The 18,546-nt window shown below is 37.4% G+C and overlaps 1 protein-coding gene across 1 annotated transcript in view; it reads right to left on the bottom strand.

Annotated features, from left to right (window-relative positions):
- Positions 1-544: 544 nt before the first annotated feature.
- Positions 545-18,546, bottom strand: part of LOC130595432 (guanine nucleotide-binding protein G(q) subunit alpha) — a 119,177-nt gene continuing 101,175 nt past the window's right edge. The window contains exons 4-7 of the mRNA XM_057402134.1: positions 15,588-15,716; positions 15,016-15,145; positions 3,940-4,093; positions 545-1,586 (exon numbers count right to left, since the gene is read on the bottom strand). Coding sequence (XP_057258117.1) covers positions 1,396-1,586; positions 3,940-4,093; positions 15,016-15,145; positions 15,588-15,716 — 604 coding nt within the window. The 3' untranslated portion in view covers positions 545-1,395. The remainder of the gene's footprint in view (positions 1,587-3,939; positions 4,094-15,015; positions 15,146-15,587; positions 15,717-18,546) is intronic.

The raw sequence follows: 18,546 nt of genomic DNA, 5'->3' as shown, positions 1-18,546 counted from the left end.
TTTCAAGAATGATTTTGTTTCATTTACATTAATAAATCTTTTCTAAAGAATGTTGAGAGAGGCTATTTTGCATGAAAGCCTATTAAATGTCTGTAAATCAGTTAGTGAACACGCAACCTTATCGAGAAAGGTTCCTGAATGTGATTTCTCATCAGTGATTTCTTGTTATACAGCTAAAGGTGCCTTGATATTATTAAATAAAGCAATCTCATGCCATACCTGGCATAAGGATTTAAACTGTCTTTAAATTAGTAGACCACACGCATGTGCATGGTGCACCTTGTAGCATATTCACTCACACTGTTGGTTTTGGCATTAGAAAATAGAACAATTTATAAAAAAGGGAACATGAGAGCTGAAACTATGTTTGTTTATCATTTGGCAGTTGACTCAATCAGGTCAGTTCCCAACCCATCAGTTTGGCGTATTGTTTTTATAAAAAGCCAGATTTGGCAACATTAATATTATACAATAAAAATAATTTTTCTATTGTGGAAAAAGAACACTTAAAAAAGCTCTAACTTAAGAAAAAATCCTGCACAACTGAAAAAAAAAACCAAACCACCCCACTGTTTCAGGCTGTAGCCACTGGGGAAGATGTAGTGTCTATGACATTTCTATTTGGCATTTATGAATCAAAGAAGAAAAAGAAATGGCACATGGCAAACAAAAGGATTCTAACAAACTACACATATACATCCCAGGTGTGTCTTAATTATGTCATGACTGTCTTCTATGCATCTTTCTGAATTGTGAAAATATGGTTAAATTTAGTATCTTATATAACTGTAATTCTATTTTGCAATTCAAATATTCTAGTCCCAAAACTGAAGACAGAATTAAGACACCCCTGTCAAGAATTTAAAAATCACAGTATCAATACTTTTGATCCTTCAGATAAGTACATACTATAAAATTAGAATGACTGATGATTTCAATTCATATGATAGTATTTTCCTGACCAAATAATTCAACAGAAAACATTCCACCCAGGAATGCAGGGGAAAAAAAAGGCCACTGTACCTTGTAAAAGATAAGAGGGAGAGGAAAGAGGGAGAGAGAAAGGGTCAGGGAAAGAGGAAACCAGCTTGATTTTGCTTCATTAGCAAAACCTGCTATTCTTTGTAATGTATGACTGAGAATTTAAAACACATTGAGTCACAAGGTTTTGCCTAAAAAATGAGGAATGTGCTATGAATGTACTTCAGCATCTTTTGTTTTTCCTCCATATAGTTTAAATTAAAATCATAATATTAACTACAAACTCTGTGGACATTCACAGAGTCCAGGCCAGCAATAAATTAGTATTATGCAAATTGTTTTCACAGATAATACAGTCCCTCTTGTATATCTTCAATCACACAAATGTAGTTTCTGAGGGCCTCCTAGACACAGTTAGACCAGGTTGTACTCCTTCAGGTTTAACTGTAGGATTGTGTCCTTGACAGCAGCAAAGACAAAGCGGATATTCTCTGTGTCTGTAGCACATGTGAAGTGGGAGTATATAATTTTGTCACTGTCTGGGTTCAGGTCTACAAACATCTTCAGGATGAACTCTCGTGCCGCTTGTGCATCCCGCTGTGGTCCTGATAATTAGGAAGAGAAAGTCACTTTTCTTAAAGACAGTTCAGTACTTGAACCTCTTTTAACACAAAACAAGGAAGACTCAGTCTATAGTCCTCATGTAAGAGGGCTAATCATCATACACTAGCTGCTTTCTTCCTGGTAGGAACTATGGAAAATAAAGATGGAAGGAAATTTCATAAATTCTATCAAGTTAGAGCTATCATGTCAAAGGTGCTCTTTTGCTGATGACTATCCTCTTTCTTTGATAACACTTAAAACAGGCAACTTAAAACTGCTCAGAATGAAAACAGAGAAATTAGCTACACTAGTAAATCTTTTAAAAAATGTTAACAGAATTGGTAAATGTTCAGTCTACATGAACTATATTTAAATTATAATTCAGTTATTTTAGCATGGTAACACTTACTAGTTTTATAAGTATTTTAATAGGTAGTGTAATGAAGTTAGATCCTGAACTGTTCTGACACTGTTACCATCAGAATTTATTTTAGTGATAACAAAATACACATGCTCTCCAGCTGAAGCTGTTTGATTGCAAAAGGCTCATGTTCTAACAAATCACTTGTTATCTAAATTATGTATGATAATAATCCTATCAGATCTAAATTAAGGTTGTAATTCTCAGAAGGACAGAGGCTAAACCACATGTTCAGCTTTACAGAAGAGAGAAGGTAAAGTAATGACTTCCAGCCTGGAACAGTCAGGATTCATTTACATTCACAGCCAAAAGAGCAGTGCAAAAGCAAGAACATAAGACACAAGCTGTTGAATTATGTTCTGTTATTCCAAACTACTTCCAAAGGCCATTATGCCCTTGCTCTCCTATTTCTGGAAGTTGTGTTTCTACAGAACATGCATGTTTTCTGTGCTGCTTCCTCCTGTTCTCTTCCTTAGTCCTGGTAATATACCCGCACTCAACCTTTGTAGGTAGCTCTGTCCTTCAGTGCTTATGGAATCTGTACTCTGAGGGTTAGCACATGCCCACATAGTTTTCAACTGCATGATAACCTATCTCTAATACTTCAAGATTACAACTGCTAACATTCCAAATTGCGTAACTATAAAATCTATGTAGGGAATGCACAGAAGAGAAATCATGTACTTTCTGGTGTGCTGCAAATGCATGTAGAGGTATGCACATGGACACATATACACACATATGAACATACATACACATATACAGATAACATATTTCCTGAGATTTGGGGATGTAAACAGATCATAAGCTCTCCAGGAGACTGTTCAATGCTTCTACAGCTTCTAACACACAACAGACTCTAGCCTTTGGCTTGGTCACCCAGCTCTATAGAAAGAGCAGCAATGGTAAGTCTCACACTACCATGACTAAATTTGCAATATTTGTGAAGGAAACTCTTAAGACTTTCAAAGATACTGATTTCTTCAAAGTAAATCACTTACTATTTTAAACAACCTCCTACAATTTTCAGCTTCATAGTAGCTAGACTCAGCCCTCTCTCAAAGACTATATCCAAACTTACTTATCTAAACAGATCTCTGCTGACTATCATGTAATTTAAATTTGTGTTTGTCTGAAGTTCAAGAATGGAAAACTCAGGTTTGAAAGTACATTTAATACCTCAGGAATTCAGAAAAAAATTGAATGAGTCAATGTTGAATTTAGACTGCAGTGGTTGTGATCTGCAGACTGTTCACCCTCACTTCCCCTTAACAGGAATACTTTCCATATTTGAACGTAAGAGATTTACTCTTTTATTCAGCTTTGAAATACGCTATTCACTCTTTGGTGGGACAGAAGACATTCATTTATTTATTTTTAAATAGGAGAATTTAGTTCTTTAGACCCTTAATTATATCAGTTTGATTTTTCTCTGTTACCAAGGCTACCACTCAGTTACCTCACAATAGTTAGGTTTTTACCACAGGAAAACTTTCTTGAAGTACAGGTTTAGTAGAAACTGCTGTACAATCCACATAACTTTTTACAGACAAGCATATTAAGCTTCACATAAATAATGAAAAACTGAAATACAGGAAACAAAGAGGTACAATAAAAGGTTGGAAGGAGTGGTACTGGTTTTTCTGAGTGGCACATGGAATTTTTTTTCTTTTTTTAGCTTTTATACTTCAGTCTAAACCTTCACCTCAATTTTTAAAATGAAATCCTAGCAATCTATAAAATAATCTGTAAAATCCCACAAAAGTTCAATCACATTTTTAAAATGTAGATTATTAAAAATTGCAAAGCAGTTGGTTTTTTTTTAGGTGTAAAATATATTAAATTATCTATGTGTCTAGCATTTGGACAAGGCTATTACAATTCTCATTACTGCAGTGCAAATAGAACATGAGCTCTGATGTCTTTATACTTACCATCATACTCTGGAAAATAATCAACTAGGTGGGAATACATAATTTTCTCCTCTAAGAGATCTTTTTTATTTAAGAACAGAATGACTGAAGAGTTCTGGAACCATGGATATGTGATAATTGTCCTAAAGAGTGCTTTGCTTTCTTCCATTCGATTCTGGAATAGAAAAGAGAGTGAAATTTTGGTGGACATGAAAATGCTTTTTTAAAAAATAATGCAATTTCACTTTATTTGGTAAATTTATCCATTTCATGTTTTGCATCTTCCTACCAGTATGTAAGGTTCACATAATTAAATTACAATTAAAAGGCAAGAAGTTAATTAAATATGCAGGCATGTTTTTGCAAATTCAACTGCTCAAGTGTAAGTGTTCTTTAAAACACAGGCTATGTACATGAAAGCTATAACAGGTGTATTTGTAAAGTCTCAGTATGCACAGCTATGATCAGATCAGCTTTAAAATAGCTGCAAGTAAATTTGGAACCTGAGAACTGTTTGTCAACAGCAAAATCTTAATCTGTGAATTGCTATTTTTTTTCTATCATTGGGTTAGCCTTTAATTACTTAACTGCTCCTGAAAATACTTTGCATTATAGCTGAAATGTTAAGTGAAGCTACAGTTCTATTTGCAACATTTTTCTGTCGCTGTAAAATTAAATTAGAATTTGGTAACAGTTCTGAGGAACTGTTACGCTAACATGATGTTGTTAGTGCAGAGAACAGATGGAGCTCAAAACAAAGGAATTACCTTACTCTTTTTATTTAAAGCTGCAGCCCCCTTAAAAATACTGCTTCACCACCAAACTGTGCTCCAGAGAACAGCAGAAGGTGGATCACAGAATCATAGATAACTGTAAGTAAATCTTTACTTGCACTGATTTGCATTTTAAAGAGACCAACATGAACGTGAACAGGAACTTCAAACCAAACAAAAATAACAAAAAAACCAACCACCCAAAACAAAATCCAAAACCAAAAAACAATCCCGAAAGAAACCAACAAACAAAACAAACAAACAAAAAAACAAATAAAAACCAAACAAAAAAATAACTGTTTTGTAGCAGAAGATTATCTGGTATGGGGTGTCCAAATATATTGATAGATTTGAGAAACTAATGCAAAGGAGTAATACCTTTGCTTTCTTGCAGTGAGCAATAACTCACATTGATTTTCAATGGTGCCAGGATTTCATTCAGAAAAGAGAAAAACCAAAATGTCAAGAAAGCTGAGCATAAAACCTAAGTCCTGAGTCTAACTGTTAATCAGACTATTTTCTTCTCAACATTCCAGATAAACTTCTTTCTCTAAACAAGGCATTACAGAATAGAAATGGGAACTAGACAGGATAGCTTTCACTTTCTCAGCTTGATGCAAAAGGCAATGTAAACTTACAACTACTGTTTAGATTATATTTACCTAATTACCTAAACTAATTAACGCTTGGTTTCTTCTAATGTGACACTTAAAAGGTAGAAAAGCAATAGCAGCATTCTTTCACAGTAAATTTGTAAGCTAACGAAAACCTTGCAGTAAGCAAAGTGCACACCAAACACAAAGAAACACAAAGAAATTATTTATCTGAAGTAAATGTTCCTGTTTTTCACAAAAAACCTCAATACAACAGTCTTATTTTCATCTATAACTCTGTTGGGTTGTTTTTTTTCCCACATATGTAACACAGAATTGCGAAGACAAATCTGTTTGGACACATTTATGACCCTTCCTCTAGGAAAGCTCAAGAAAACTGTCATCCCAACATTGCTACTGAACCCAGAATACATTTTCATTTTCTATTTTAAAGGTATACCAACAAGTCAAAGCAGAAAAAGCATGCAGACTAAAGCGACAGTGATACATGCTTAAAATTTCTGCCATGCCATCAGATAAAAAATTAAGTACTGCGTACCATAAAAATACCAGGAGACCTACAAAAATGAAGAAAAAAATATTGTGTCTCCAATGTAAGAAGAGTATGCTTGCATTATATACTAATGATGAATTCTGTATAATATGAATTGCATTCCAGAGAGTAACTTTTTTACAAATTTATAAATGTCTCTCAAGTCCTTTGAAACTTGAATTGAGGAATCTGACTTAAACCTCTCCTTGCTGACAGATCTCCTAAGGATTCCACTCAGATGAGATGAAGCAGGTTTTCATGACTTCAAAGAATAGGTCAAGTAATTAAAAATCAGTCTGGGATGCCAAAAAAGGATACTGTTAAGAAGGCAGTATAAAAGAGCAGAAAAAAATTAATGTTATATCAAAAGAAATAATTACAACCTTCAGGAATTTTCCAAAGTGGCCAGTATATGCAGTCTAACTGAAAGAAACTCACCTGCTTCAGAAAAAATACATAGTTCAGGATGTCAGTAAGTCAATAAAACACTACCAGATTATTTCACCCTCATTCACTTCATTGTATTGTTTAGTATAATTTCATACAGAAGCCACTTGCATCCAAGTGTCATCCAGTTAACTGTACTTCCAGAAAGACCCAGGCTAAGTCTGAGTCTATTCCTGATTCTAAGAGAACAGGCTTTGAAGAAGCAACAGACTGTTGCCCTTGCTGATTTTGTATTATATTAGCCAGTAATAAACAAAATTAACTGAAATTCAGAGACTTGTGTGAAATTATAAAAAATGAATATTATATTGCCAGAGCCCACTGAAGTAGAATTACTTCTTATGGTATAAGGATCTTGTCCTGTATTGTTGTATCAGATGAGACTATTGGGAATGTAAGACAGTAAGGTCTGTGCACCAAATGGTAGCTCTGAGGAACACTACCTTGGCACAGGGATTATCTCAGAGTGGAACCACCACAGAACGGCCCTTATGCACCTCCATTTGCAGAATGAAGCGAACAGCAGGGATTGAGACATCAAGAAGGCTGAAATCACGTTTTCTAAGGAGCTGGCAAAAGATGGCAAGCTGTCTAAATCAGTTAAATAAAAGGTTACTCTCCTTAAAACCCGTAACTGACAGGTCTATGAATTTTCATGATCCTTCTCAAGGAAAAAAAAAAACCTACACACAGAATGCTATGTTCTGTCCGTGTAACAGAAGCATGGAAAAAAGACTTAGGGTATCATTGTTTATCTCCTCTGAACATATGTCACATTGCAACACTCCACTTCAGAGTGTTCAATTCAGAGAAGACAGAGATAATAAGATTTTAATTTTAAATCTAAATTTTAAAAGATCAGATCAGTTAATTCAAGGGATTCAATACAAATTTCATATAATTTGTATATTTAACAAGTGTCTTTCAAAGCTTCCTAAAGATACTGATCAAGTACCAAGTACAATCAGTGGATAAAGAACTGGCTGGATGGCTGCATGCAAGCAGTTGTAGTCAACAGCTCTGTCCAGCTGGAGACCAGTAACGAGTGGTGTTCCTCAGGGATTGGTGTTGGGACCGGTCTTGTTCAACATCTTTGTCGCTGACATGGACAGTGGGATTGAGTGCGCCCTCAGCAAGTTTGCCAATGACACCAAGCTGTGTGGTTCGGTTGATATGCTGCAGGGAAGGAATGCCATCCAGAGGGACCTTGACACACTTGTGAGATGGGCTGATGCCAACTGTATGAAGTTTAACCATGCCAAGTGCAAGGTCCTACACCTGGGTTGCAGCAGTCCCAGGCACAGATACAGGTTGGGCAGAGAAAAGATTCAGAGCAGCCCTGCGGAGAAGGACTTGAGGGTGTTGGTTGATGAGAAAATGAACGTGAGCCAGCTTCAGTGTGCACTCGCAGCACAGAAAGCCAACCATATCCTGGGCCGCATGAAAAGGAGCGTGACCAGCAGGTCAAAGGAGATGATCCTGCCCCTTTATTCTGCTCTCATGAGACCTCACTTGGGGTATTGTGTGCAGTTCTGGTGTCCTCAACATCAAAAGAACATGGAAGTGTTGGAACAAGTCCAGAGGAGGGCCATGAGGATGATCAGGGGACTGGAGCACCTCCTTTATGAAGACAGGCTGAGAAAGCTGGGGCTGTTCAGCCTGGAGAAGAGAAGGCTGCATGGAGACCTCTTAGCAGCCTTCCAGTATCTGAAGGGGGCCTATAGGGATGCTGGGGATGGACTCTTCATTAGGGACTGTAGTGATAGGACAAGGGGTGACAGGTTCAAACTTAAACACAGCAAATTTAAATTGGATATAAGGAAGAAGTTCTTTCCTGTTAGGGTGCTGAGGCACTGGAATGGGTTGCCCAGGGAAGTTGTGAATGCTCCATCCCTGGCAGTGTTCAAGGCCAGGTTTGACAGAAGCTTGGGTGAGATGATTTAGTGTGAGGAGTCCCTGCCCATGGCAGGGGGGTTGGAACTAGATGATCTTAAGGTCCTTTCCAACCCTAACTATTCTATGATTCTATTTGACCCTTGCCTTTAATATGATGCACTCTTATGTATGAAACAGTTTCACATTACAGTGTTTTTACTGGATAGGGACAGGATGACAAGGAGTATAGAAAAAGTTCAGCACTGGGGATCTGACCTTCTGTCAGATGTAATGTGAAGAAAACTTTGCCAAACCAAGCAAGACAGTGCGGCTCTTAGAAGAGAGGACAAGAACAGTGGGGAGCAGGCAGTATTTAACAGTTTGTTCAAGCACTCGCTCTGATTTTATGCACCAGCTCTACTTCACCAAATTGCTTCCAGGAAAATCTTATTTAAACTTCAATGGCAAAGGCTGGAAAAAGAAACTTGTGAATTACTAATGTACAGAAATGTACAGCTGGAGCTGGCTCAAGGCACTCTTAAGTAGCTGACAGCCGTTCTCAGAAGTGATGCCAACCTTCTCAGCAACTCCCTTCTGACAGCAGCAACAAGCTCACCACGGCACCCCTGACTTTGCAGGCAGCTGGCAGAAGGAAAATGAGTACAGGATCATTGCTTTCACCATCCTTCAAAATCTGCTTGCCTAAGAAACTTCCCTACTCTGCTTGTCTGCAGTCAGTCCTAAATTGCATACTGGTGTTACCAGCCATTACTCCATTTTCCTCCTTATGACATAGAGATGCCAGCATAAAATTCTCCCATTCTCCACACAAACTGCCATAAATACAACTAGACAGAAAACCCACCTTTTGTCACATTTTATATCCAAATGCAAACTCTTCCTCATTTAAAAAAAAGAGTATACTTCTTTCTACCTTTTTCTTCTTTTTAATCACATACTTCCAGTTTTCATGTTAAAATCACGGATTTCTAGTTTGCATTTAGGTAGTCCCTTTGCTATCTGTTGCTCGGAAAAAAAATATGCAGTAACTCCCACAATTAAAGAAATAATAATTTATAACTGCTTGATGCTAAGTTTGCAAATTATGGAAAATACCTGAAAAGCTGTAAAATAGCATTTAAAAGCTGCATCATTTGGTACCCCGTGACGGGAAAGCTAACACAGTGCTTTAACAGAAAAGACCCAGTACAACATTAATCTGAAACAATACAGAAGAAGTAGTGGAGATTCACCCATTACTGTCTTTATAATTGTCTAGAGTGGCATCTAGTGGGCATATTATAACTTACATATAAAATGAAAAATGTATTTAACTTTTGTCTTAAAACTTGTTAGTAACTTAAATAGTGTCTGTTAACAATATTGGGATTTCACAGACTTTGAGGGACTGAATTTTAAAATGATGTGAGGGAAGGCAGTGAGGAGGCAAACAAAAAGCAATTTTTAGTCAATAATTTGCACTATGTACCTGACTACATTTATGCTGTTAACAAATATTTGAGTGAGAGGGCTTTCAGAGATGATAATTCTAGAAGAGGATGTACTGAAGCAAGAAAGCTTTAGGAAAAAAAGCAGAGGTTAATACTTTGGAATTTGTTTAGTATCACAGTAATGGACTCTAGTACTTTACCTGACAAAATCTTGTGCATGTGGATGGTTTTTGTGCAAAAGTCTGTATTAATTAGGAATGTCTCTGTTCTCTAAATAAGACTTCCAGCAGTCTAGCTGCGCAGAGAAACCTACAGTGTATTCCTTGGCTATCAATTTAACAGAGCTGCTACACAAAAGCTGGGAAATAACAGGAAATCCGAAAGTAGGAGGTAAGTACCGAGTCCTCCATTATGTAAAAAAGTAGGTACAGTAACAATATTGGAAATGCTTCAGATTTTTGCCACTGGTACAAAGTATAATCTTGAAACTATATATATATAGTAACTATATAACTAGCCTAAGAAAAATCTATTTAAGACTACTATCAAAGAAAAAAATCTGCAGTGGTTGTACAAATATTTTGATGAGTAACTCAAACACAGTAAGAGACAACTTCAAACACAGAACTTGGGAATAATCCATCAAAGCAACATGTTCAACAACCTTCAAAGCACAAAATCACTGTCCAAAAAAAGTGGCCTAAAAAGTCGCTCCAGAAACACGGTCAAACATTGCTGTAAAATATTCTTTCAATAAATAAATTAATAAAAGCTGTTAATTTTTATGAATGAACATGAATGCCAGAATAATCAAGTTTTTCATGAATATGTACAGATAAAAAAGAAAAGTTGAAAGTATTTTAAAATTGACATTGAAAAAAGTCCTTTTCACTGATCACTGGAAAAAAAGAAAAATAAAAAAATAGAAGCAGTTATCTTTGCCAGCAATTGCTGCCAACAGCAACATTTACCAGCAGTGTTTCTGGCAGCCTCTGCAACCATGTTCACAATCATTCAACCTCCCATTTCCATTATGAACCACCCACTTAAAGAAAAGACAGAGAGGCTCTGACTCTTCCTTATACAAATACTTCCCAGTACTGATACTTTACATTCAAAAGGTTCTTTATCCACAAACCAAAAAGGAAATACATATGCATGTATGTGTGAACAGGTATGAGCAGATACCATACATACAGGAACAAGGTTTGGCACAGGTGGTTAATGCGTTATTTTCTCTAGTTTCGAAATAAACAGTGAGTTCTGGAGATTTTATTTCCCATGGAAATAACATTGTTAAATAACTCTGAAGACGATTTGAGGACTTCAGTTCTATCTGAGAATTCATATTATGCCACTGACCTATGCTCAATTGCTCTGGATTGCTGAATGTTGATGAAAAAAAACCAGACTACTAAAGTATTACATTTACTCATGATGCATAAAAACAGAAACTGCTCTGATCTCATTGTTTTCTTTCAGTCCTCATGCTAAGCCACATAGGACTAAGCTGTGAATAAGGAACACAAAATGCTGTAAGAGAAGTGGAAGCATGCCCAGATGTGAACAGCAAGATAGTTCCAGTGAAAAAGTAGAATACATGCTTGAGATAATTGCCTCCTTTCTTATTTTTGTCCCACATCAAAAGGAAGTGTGATTGGAGCACTGTACCAATGTATCACCCATTAACAGATGGCACTGATGAATGGTACAGAAGTTCCATCTATCAATTCTGCAGATGCATTTTATCCATACTCAAAACATGAGTTTGTATGCCTACATTAATTAACCTACATACACACACAAATGCAAACACAGTAAAAATACTTATCGTAGGTTTTATTGAACTATTTTAACCAAGCAGCATTGATCCTTTCTACTTGGAACATCCTAAGAATATAACAAATTTCCACCAATTAGAAGAACTGGCCTCCTTGCACAGTGCCTTTATTCAGTGCTTGAAGCACTGAATTGTCACAGAAAACCACTCTACAAAGTTCCTTCACAGTTTTGATCTGCAGTTACAGCTGAGGTACTGAGCCGTAATTTTCTAAACCGCCTGTTTTGACTTCATGCAAATGTTATGATAAAATCACAAGACAGTTCTTCAGTGTAAATTAAAGACTGTGGAAGTAACTACACTAATTCAGATATCCAACATCAAATAAAGCTTGATTCTTCAGGGGTTTAAAGCTTATGACATTACCACAAGAATGTTCCCCAAAGAAACAAACAAACAAATCTTTTATTTGTCAAACAATTATTTTTCTACTTAGAGAGAATTTATAGTGGAAAGGACCTGTGGAAGTCATCTGGTCCAACACCCTGCTCCCAGCAGCACTAACTTTGTTATTAGATCTAGTTGCTCATGGCCATGTCTACTCAAGATTTGTACATCTGTCTCTAGGATGGAGATCCTATGCCTCTAAGCAACCAATTCTACTACACTCATATGTAGCTATCATTTTTCAGCCGTTATGATCTATGAACACCAAGCTAAACATGATTTTACTGAGGGGCATTGTATTTATAGACAATTTAGTTACTAGACAGTTTTTATGATTCCTTGGTGGTAATGTTTTGGACAAGTGTTTGTTTAAGAACAACTTTCTTTCCAGATTATTTAGCCTACACCACTTCCAAAAGGGACTCCACCAGTCACATTGTCCCTTCTACCTTCCATCCCTCCTGTTCCACTTGTCTGAGTACCACCTGAATTGCTGCAAGGTTTGTCCAATGGCCTTCAGAACCATTGCTTGAATCACTTCCAGATCTACTGGTCCTGTTCATATCTCAAAATACAAATGTTATGTTTTCCCACTGCTATTGCCATGCAAACATCTGCTACTGGCAAATGAACCTGCTATTCTATGCCTCAGAAACCTACAAGACTTAATGGGGATCACAGCTGCACTTTAATCCTAAGTAACAGCCACTGCTTTGAAAGTTTATAAACACGGTATAAATCTGTGAGACAACAGATGCTGAACACAGAATGAGAGAGCATAAAGTCATAGCAGCAGGATTCTCAACAGTGCAAGCAGCAGTCTTCACACAACTTTGGCTGCTACACCACTGCACGTTACACAGCAGCAACGGAGCAGGGGAACTCTTTCTGTTCAGAATGAGAGCAGTGACACATGTAAAAGTATTTGACTATTTTAAAAATGACTGGTCAAGACTGGCACAAAAAAAAAAAATTAAACCTGGTTAACATATCAGGTTAGATAATACAGGTCTTAAAGCAGACCAAGGGTTACATGTGGTAAGGCAGTGAAAGCCAGTGGACTGATAAATGCAAGGCAAAAGCAAGAAGATGGAAAAATTATTTTCATGACATAATTTCTGTGGATATCCATTGACCAATATTGTTGTCAAGATCACAGAAAAGATTGATCCTAGATAATAGTGTAACATATGAAAGGGCAACACAGACAAAGTAACGGCAGTATTAGGCATAGCTTGAAGGTGCGTATCTAGGATTTCTTACTCCAAGGAATCAATTTCGCTATTATTTTAAAAACTCAGAATCCTTAAGCCATTCCAGCCTGCTCCATACATTACAAACATTTTCAGACAGAACTGCAATATGGGATCAGTAAATACATGAATTATGAGGAAGGGAATAAACTAGTGCTCTAGAATACCAACAGAATCTAGATAGACTGGCTACAGCCTGCCGAAAGCCAAAACTAAGCTGCCCAGATGAGCTGCTTAGCTCTAAGACAGTCTGGCTCCAGGCCTAAGGCTGCTGGAAGGTGCTACTAGGGTACGTATGTATGACTTGAAAACAAGAACTGGTCTGAATTAAAGTTATGAATATATTTTAAACTGAAGGTTCAGAAAGGTTCAGAAGTTTTCCACTGTTAAGATTAGTAAGAAACATTAATACTTTAGCAGCAATGTGGAAGAACCATCTGCAAGACAATGAGGAGTTTTACAACTTTTGCTTCCATGAAGTGTTTCAGAAGTGAAATCTTGAAAAATCAAAACAGCTTTATGTGTAAAGCTATCTTTTTCAAAACAATTTAAGAATAGTTATATAATATATAGTAGTTACCTAACATACATGTCCAGGAACACGCTTTTGCCTTGTTATTTCAACCATTCTCTTACACAGAAATATCAACATGTATGCAGCCATAAAGAATATTCAAATGTTTTCGTTTTTTTCACCTAGCTTTTAGAAGTATGTGTTAAAAGACTTGCATAGGACTGTGCCTTTGAGTAACTCACAGAAGTTTGATGAATAACTTACACTATCCATCAGGAAAGCCAAAAAATCTAAATATTAAATAATTTCTCTACTCTGTAAACGTCCTTCAAAATACTGGATACAAGTGTGCTTTGCCCCCTCAGCTCATTGACTTTCTTACCTTTCTTACTTTTTGAAATGAAAATACAATACACATCCCGTGACTTAAGTGTAAGGAATGAAGTTTACTGCTTTAGGGTCCATTCTAGCATAGAATCATGGAACATTTGGGGTTGGAAAGGACCTTAAGGTCATCTACTTCCAACCCCTAAGCCATGGGCAGGAATGCCTCACACTGGACAGCCTCAGTTTTCTCAGCCTGTCTTCATATGGGTGGTGCTCCAGTCCCCTTATCATCCTTGTGGCCATCCTCTGGACTTTCTCCAACAGTTCCATTTCCTTCCTATGTTGAGGACACCAGAACTGTACGTATACAGTACTCCAAGTGGCGCCTCATGAGAGCAGAGAAGCAGGACCTTGTCCTTCGACTTGCTGGTCATGCTCCATGCAGTGTGATGCAGCCCAGGATATGGCTGTTTTCTGGGCTGCAAGGCCACACTGAAGTTGGTTCATGTTGAGCTTCTTATCAACCAACACCCCCAAGTCCTCTGCAGCGCTGCTCTGAATCTCTTCACCCAACCTGTAGCTGTGTTGGGGATTGCCCCGAACCAAGTGTAGGACCTTGCACTTTGCATTGTTGAACTTCATTAGGTTGGCATCAGGCCCCCTCACAAGCGTGTCCAGGTCCCTCTGGATGGCATTCCTTCCCTCCAGCGTATCAACTGAACCACAAAGCTTGGTGTCACCAACAAACCTGCTGAGGGCAAGGAATCTATAAATTTTGTCTTCATTTTCACTGCCTGTTTTTGTGGCCCTGCTACATAGCAACACTAAGATCATTTCTCTATATTCAGCTGTATTCCCCTTCAACACAAAAAAGACAGGTTTCTCTGAATCCCCCATAGAGTGGATCAGCTCTGCCATATTTGAAGACTGATCCTCTCCTCCCATCTTCATCCCTGTAGTGCTTCTCACTCTATTAAGGGCAGTTGTGCATGCCTGCTGGTAGATGCATTTGGAAAACACCTGGGACTGGACAAGTGAAGTTATTTTTTCATTAAAACTGGTGCTTTTGGTGATGCTTGCTTACCTCATTATCTGACTCCACAAGCACTTGGTCATATTCACTAAGAGCTACTAGGAACATGATAGATGTGACGTTTTCAAAGCAATGTATCCATTTTCTTCTTTCTGATCGTTGGCCTCCTACATCCACCATTCTGCAAAATTAACATCCACATCAACTCCATGAACACCTTAACAGATAAACACACAAGCACACACACAGTGACAAAATTCAAGAATTTAGTTGAAAACAAAGTTCAGTTTGTTTTTCTAAATGTCTTTTTTTAATTGATATTTAATGGAATCTGTTCTAGGTAGAAAGTTTGCTGAAGAAGAATATATTGCTTTGAAGTCTGATGTGTTTTCTGTGTTTAGATTATTGTGGGTCTCAAAACCCTCAGATTTCTGAGATACAAAGGTTTCATGAGCTACGATTTGGCAGTGTATGCCCGGTGTATTCAGCTAAAACATATGTGAACAGAACAGACTCTGTGGCCTGTCATTTCTCTCCCCCCTCTGCACTACCAGAGTATAACTTCCCAACCTGGTAAAGCTGCCCATTTTTTTACTAATGTAAAAAGAAACAGAATAAACTACCTGAAAATGACACTTTGTAAGTCGAATGGATATTCAATGATCCCTGTTGTTGGGACTCGAACTCTGAGCACATCTTGCTGAGTTGGCAGGTAGGTGGTATCTGCTATGCGGTCCAAGTCATTAAGATAGCTATAGACAGGGAGAAACAAAAGGAATGCAAGACAGTGACACCATCATCTGACTGAGGAAAAGAGAAAGGAAAACTTGGGAAGGGAAAGGGGTTGTGGGGTAGGAAGAAGCGCAACAGAAAAAAAAAAAAAAGTATTATTGGCATAAAAGAGGGGACAAAGTATAAAAATGTGCTCCATCCCCTCTTCCTGTACACTTCCATAGCTTCAAGTAAATTCTATAGAAGGGGAGTGTAATTATTAAATTTTATTTTCAAACAAGCTTGAAGATAGCTTTCACATGTATATTCACCAAAGATTCAAATTTTTCTTTAAATAATTCTAGGCAATGTGGAGACAAAGAATATTATAAGATGCCTGAGAAATATAAAATTGCTGTTTTATTTGAATATGCAAAATACTTCTTAATCATTCTGCAGTGTCTACACACATACATGGACAGAGAACCATGAATCTCCCAAGAAACAGTGAAGTGCTATAGAACAGATCTCTGGCACCTGAAAGTCCTGCATTCACACTCAAACTTCTGATGAAGTTAATAAGCCTGTAGTACATGAAATACATGCCAGCTGGTTAGTAAATAACCGCAAATTGCTTAAAATTGCTTGTAAATTTTCATTAGCTACAACACAAAAATCTTCTGCTATTGCTTAATGATGGGTTTCAATCATTTAGCAATGGAGTACTGGAGATTTTACTTAATTCTCATAAAAGAGATGCTTCAAAAAAGGAAGTGTACCAAGTGTGTTATAGCCTGTTTGGGTCCCGGAGCTGGATAAGCAGGGCTTTTTCAGCCTGGAGAAGAGAAAGCTCAGGGGAGACCTTGTAGCAGTCTTCCAGTACCTAAAGAGGGCCTACGAGAAATCCGGAGCGGGACATTTTACAAGGGCCTGTAGTGACAGGACATGGGGAATGGTTTTAAACTGAAAGAGGGAAGATTTAGATTTGACATTAGGAAGAAATTCTTCACTATGAGGATGGTGAGACACTGGAACATGTCGTTCAGAGAAGCTGTGGACTCCCCATCCCTGGAAGTATTCAAAGGTCAGGCTGGACAGGCCTTTGAGCAACCTGGTCTAGTGGAAGCTGTCCCTGCCCATGGCAAGGGGGCTGGAACTAGATGATCTGTAAGGTCCCTTCCAATCCAAACTGTCCTATGGTTCTATGATATCTTACTAAATTAGTGCACCAGGAAGCTTGGGCTCTCCCCATGGTAGGTATCTGAGAGAGACTGCTGCGAGACATGAAGTTCTTGGCCATTTGGTTACTTCCCAGCCCAAGAATGACCTACAGCTAGCCACTGAGAAGATAAATTAACCTACAGATAACCATTTGCACAACCATTTTGCTGCATTCCTTTGGCAAGCTCCAGTTTTGTTCTTCTATGTAAGCCTGGTGACTGCACCTGTGCACAGCACACATGTTACTAAGGTAACCTATAATGCACGTCTGACTGATTTTAGAAAGCCAATAAAACAAAGGGATAATAGTACACTGTTAAATCTCACTTGTGTTACTGGAAACCATTAATTGGGCAGATGAGTATTTTTTTGTCCTAACACAAATCACTGATGCCACTAAGTTCCAGAAGCATTAATTTATCCTTAAAAATACTTATCTTTTCCTCGTCCTCATTCAGTTCTGCTCAAGTTAGCTCACTCAATTACTGAACAGCAACCTTCCCCCTCACTTCACCATCAGCATTTTACAGAGCCCATACAGTCCATAGAAGACTCCTTATATATCCTGAAGGAGTCCTATTTCTTTCCCTAGATTTCTTCACTTAGAAATCAAAGAATGTTGGGCTCTCTAAGAATTAATGTCCTGAACTATACACTCAAAGCCAAAAATAAAGCAAGCAGTATCAAAACTACTAATAGAACCTCACAGAAAAAAATCCCCAAACCAAACCAAAATCAGATAGCATGCAGAAAATCCTTTAAAATCTTTCTGACACTGACAAATCATAACCAGAATCTACAGTCCAACAAAAGCGATTTAGAATACATCCTGCATTTTTCATTTTCAAATAATGGCATTTAGCCCCACTACTTTCCCTTCTAACTTAAAACTTAATAAATTACTGTATCCATTTATTTAAATAAAAATGTCCCAGTTCTTTGTTGTGCAACCTTATTTTTAAATCTTTTATGACTGCTATTTTCATGCTGTGACCATACCGCAGACAGTTAATGAAATTCTTTTTAAGTGGAAAAAAAAATCATTTTTTTCAAGTTTTGATTTGTTGTGGTTTGGTTGTTTTTTTTTTTTTTTTTTTAAGCAAAGGCACTTCTGTTGAAAATTACTTGTGCTGGAATTCACATTTTAATGAAGTTTGTGCATTGTTGCTCTGAAGCAAATAGGCATTTTCTGCTACTGACTTTAACAGTTCTGCAGATCAGAAACACTTTCTGTTACTGTATGACGATATGTAACTTCACATTCTGCTATCAACTTCAGTGGGATTCAACATGTTTCTGAAAATCAGACTGAAGGCTTTGCCTTCATCAGCAACATAAAGCTCCCTTCAAGATACTCTAAAATCACTAAAAATGCTAACACATTTCTAGTAAAATTATTTGGAATAGTGAAGAAAGACTACTAAAATTGCTCAAATTAATCTAGTTTATTTGATGGCTACAGCCTGGGGTGCGGGAAGTCCATAAGCTCTCACAGGAAAGCAGGGTGGAGTTACTTCCTCCACTGACTTATCTGCAAGCAGATCAGAGAAATTTATGAAGAGAACTTTATGAAGCCAGGGCTATGTGCAATGTCTCGAGTCTCTGAATTCAGATGGGTGAGAAGTGAATGAAGATGAAGATTTTCGTAGA

This window comes from Pezoporus wallicus, unplaced genomic scaffold, assembly GCF_028554395.1.
Source record: "Pezoporus wallicus isolate ANWC-B61680 ecotype Strahan unplaced genomic scaffold, APGP_CSIRO_Pwel_v1 contig_6275, whole genome shotgun sequence".
NCBI classification, from domain to species: Eukaryota; Metazoa; Chordata; class Aves; order Psittaciformes; family Psittacidae; genus Pezoporus; species Pezoporus wallicus.
This window is presented reverse-complemented; position numbering and strand designations above follow the sequence as displayed.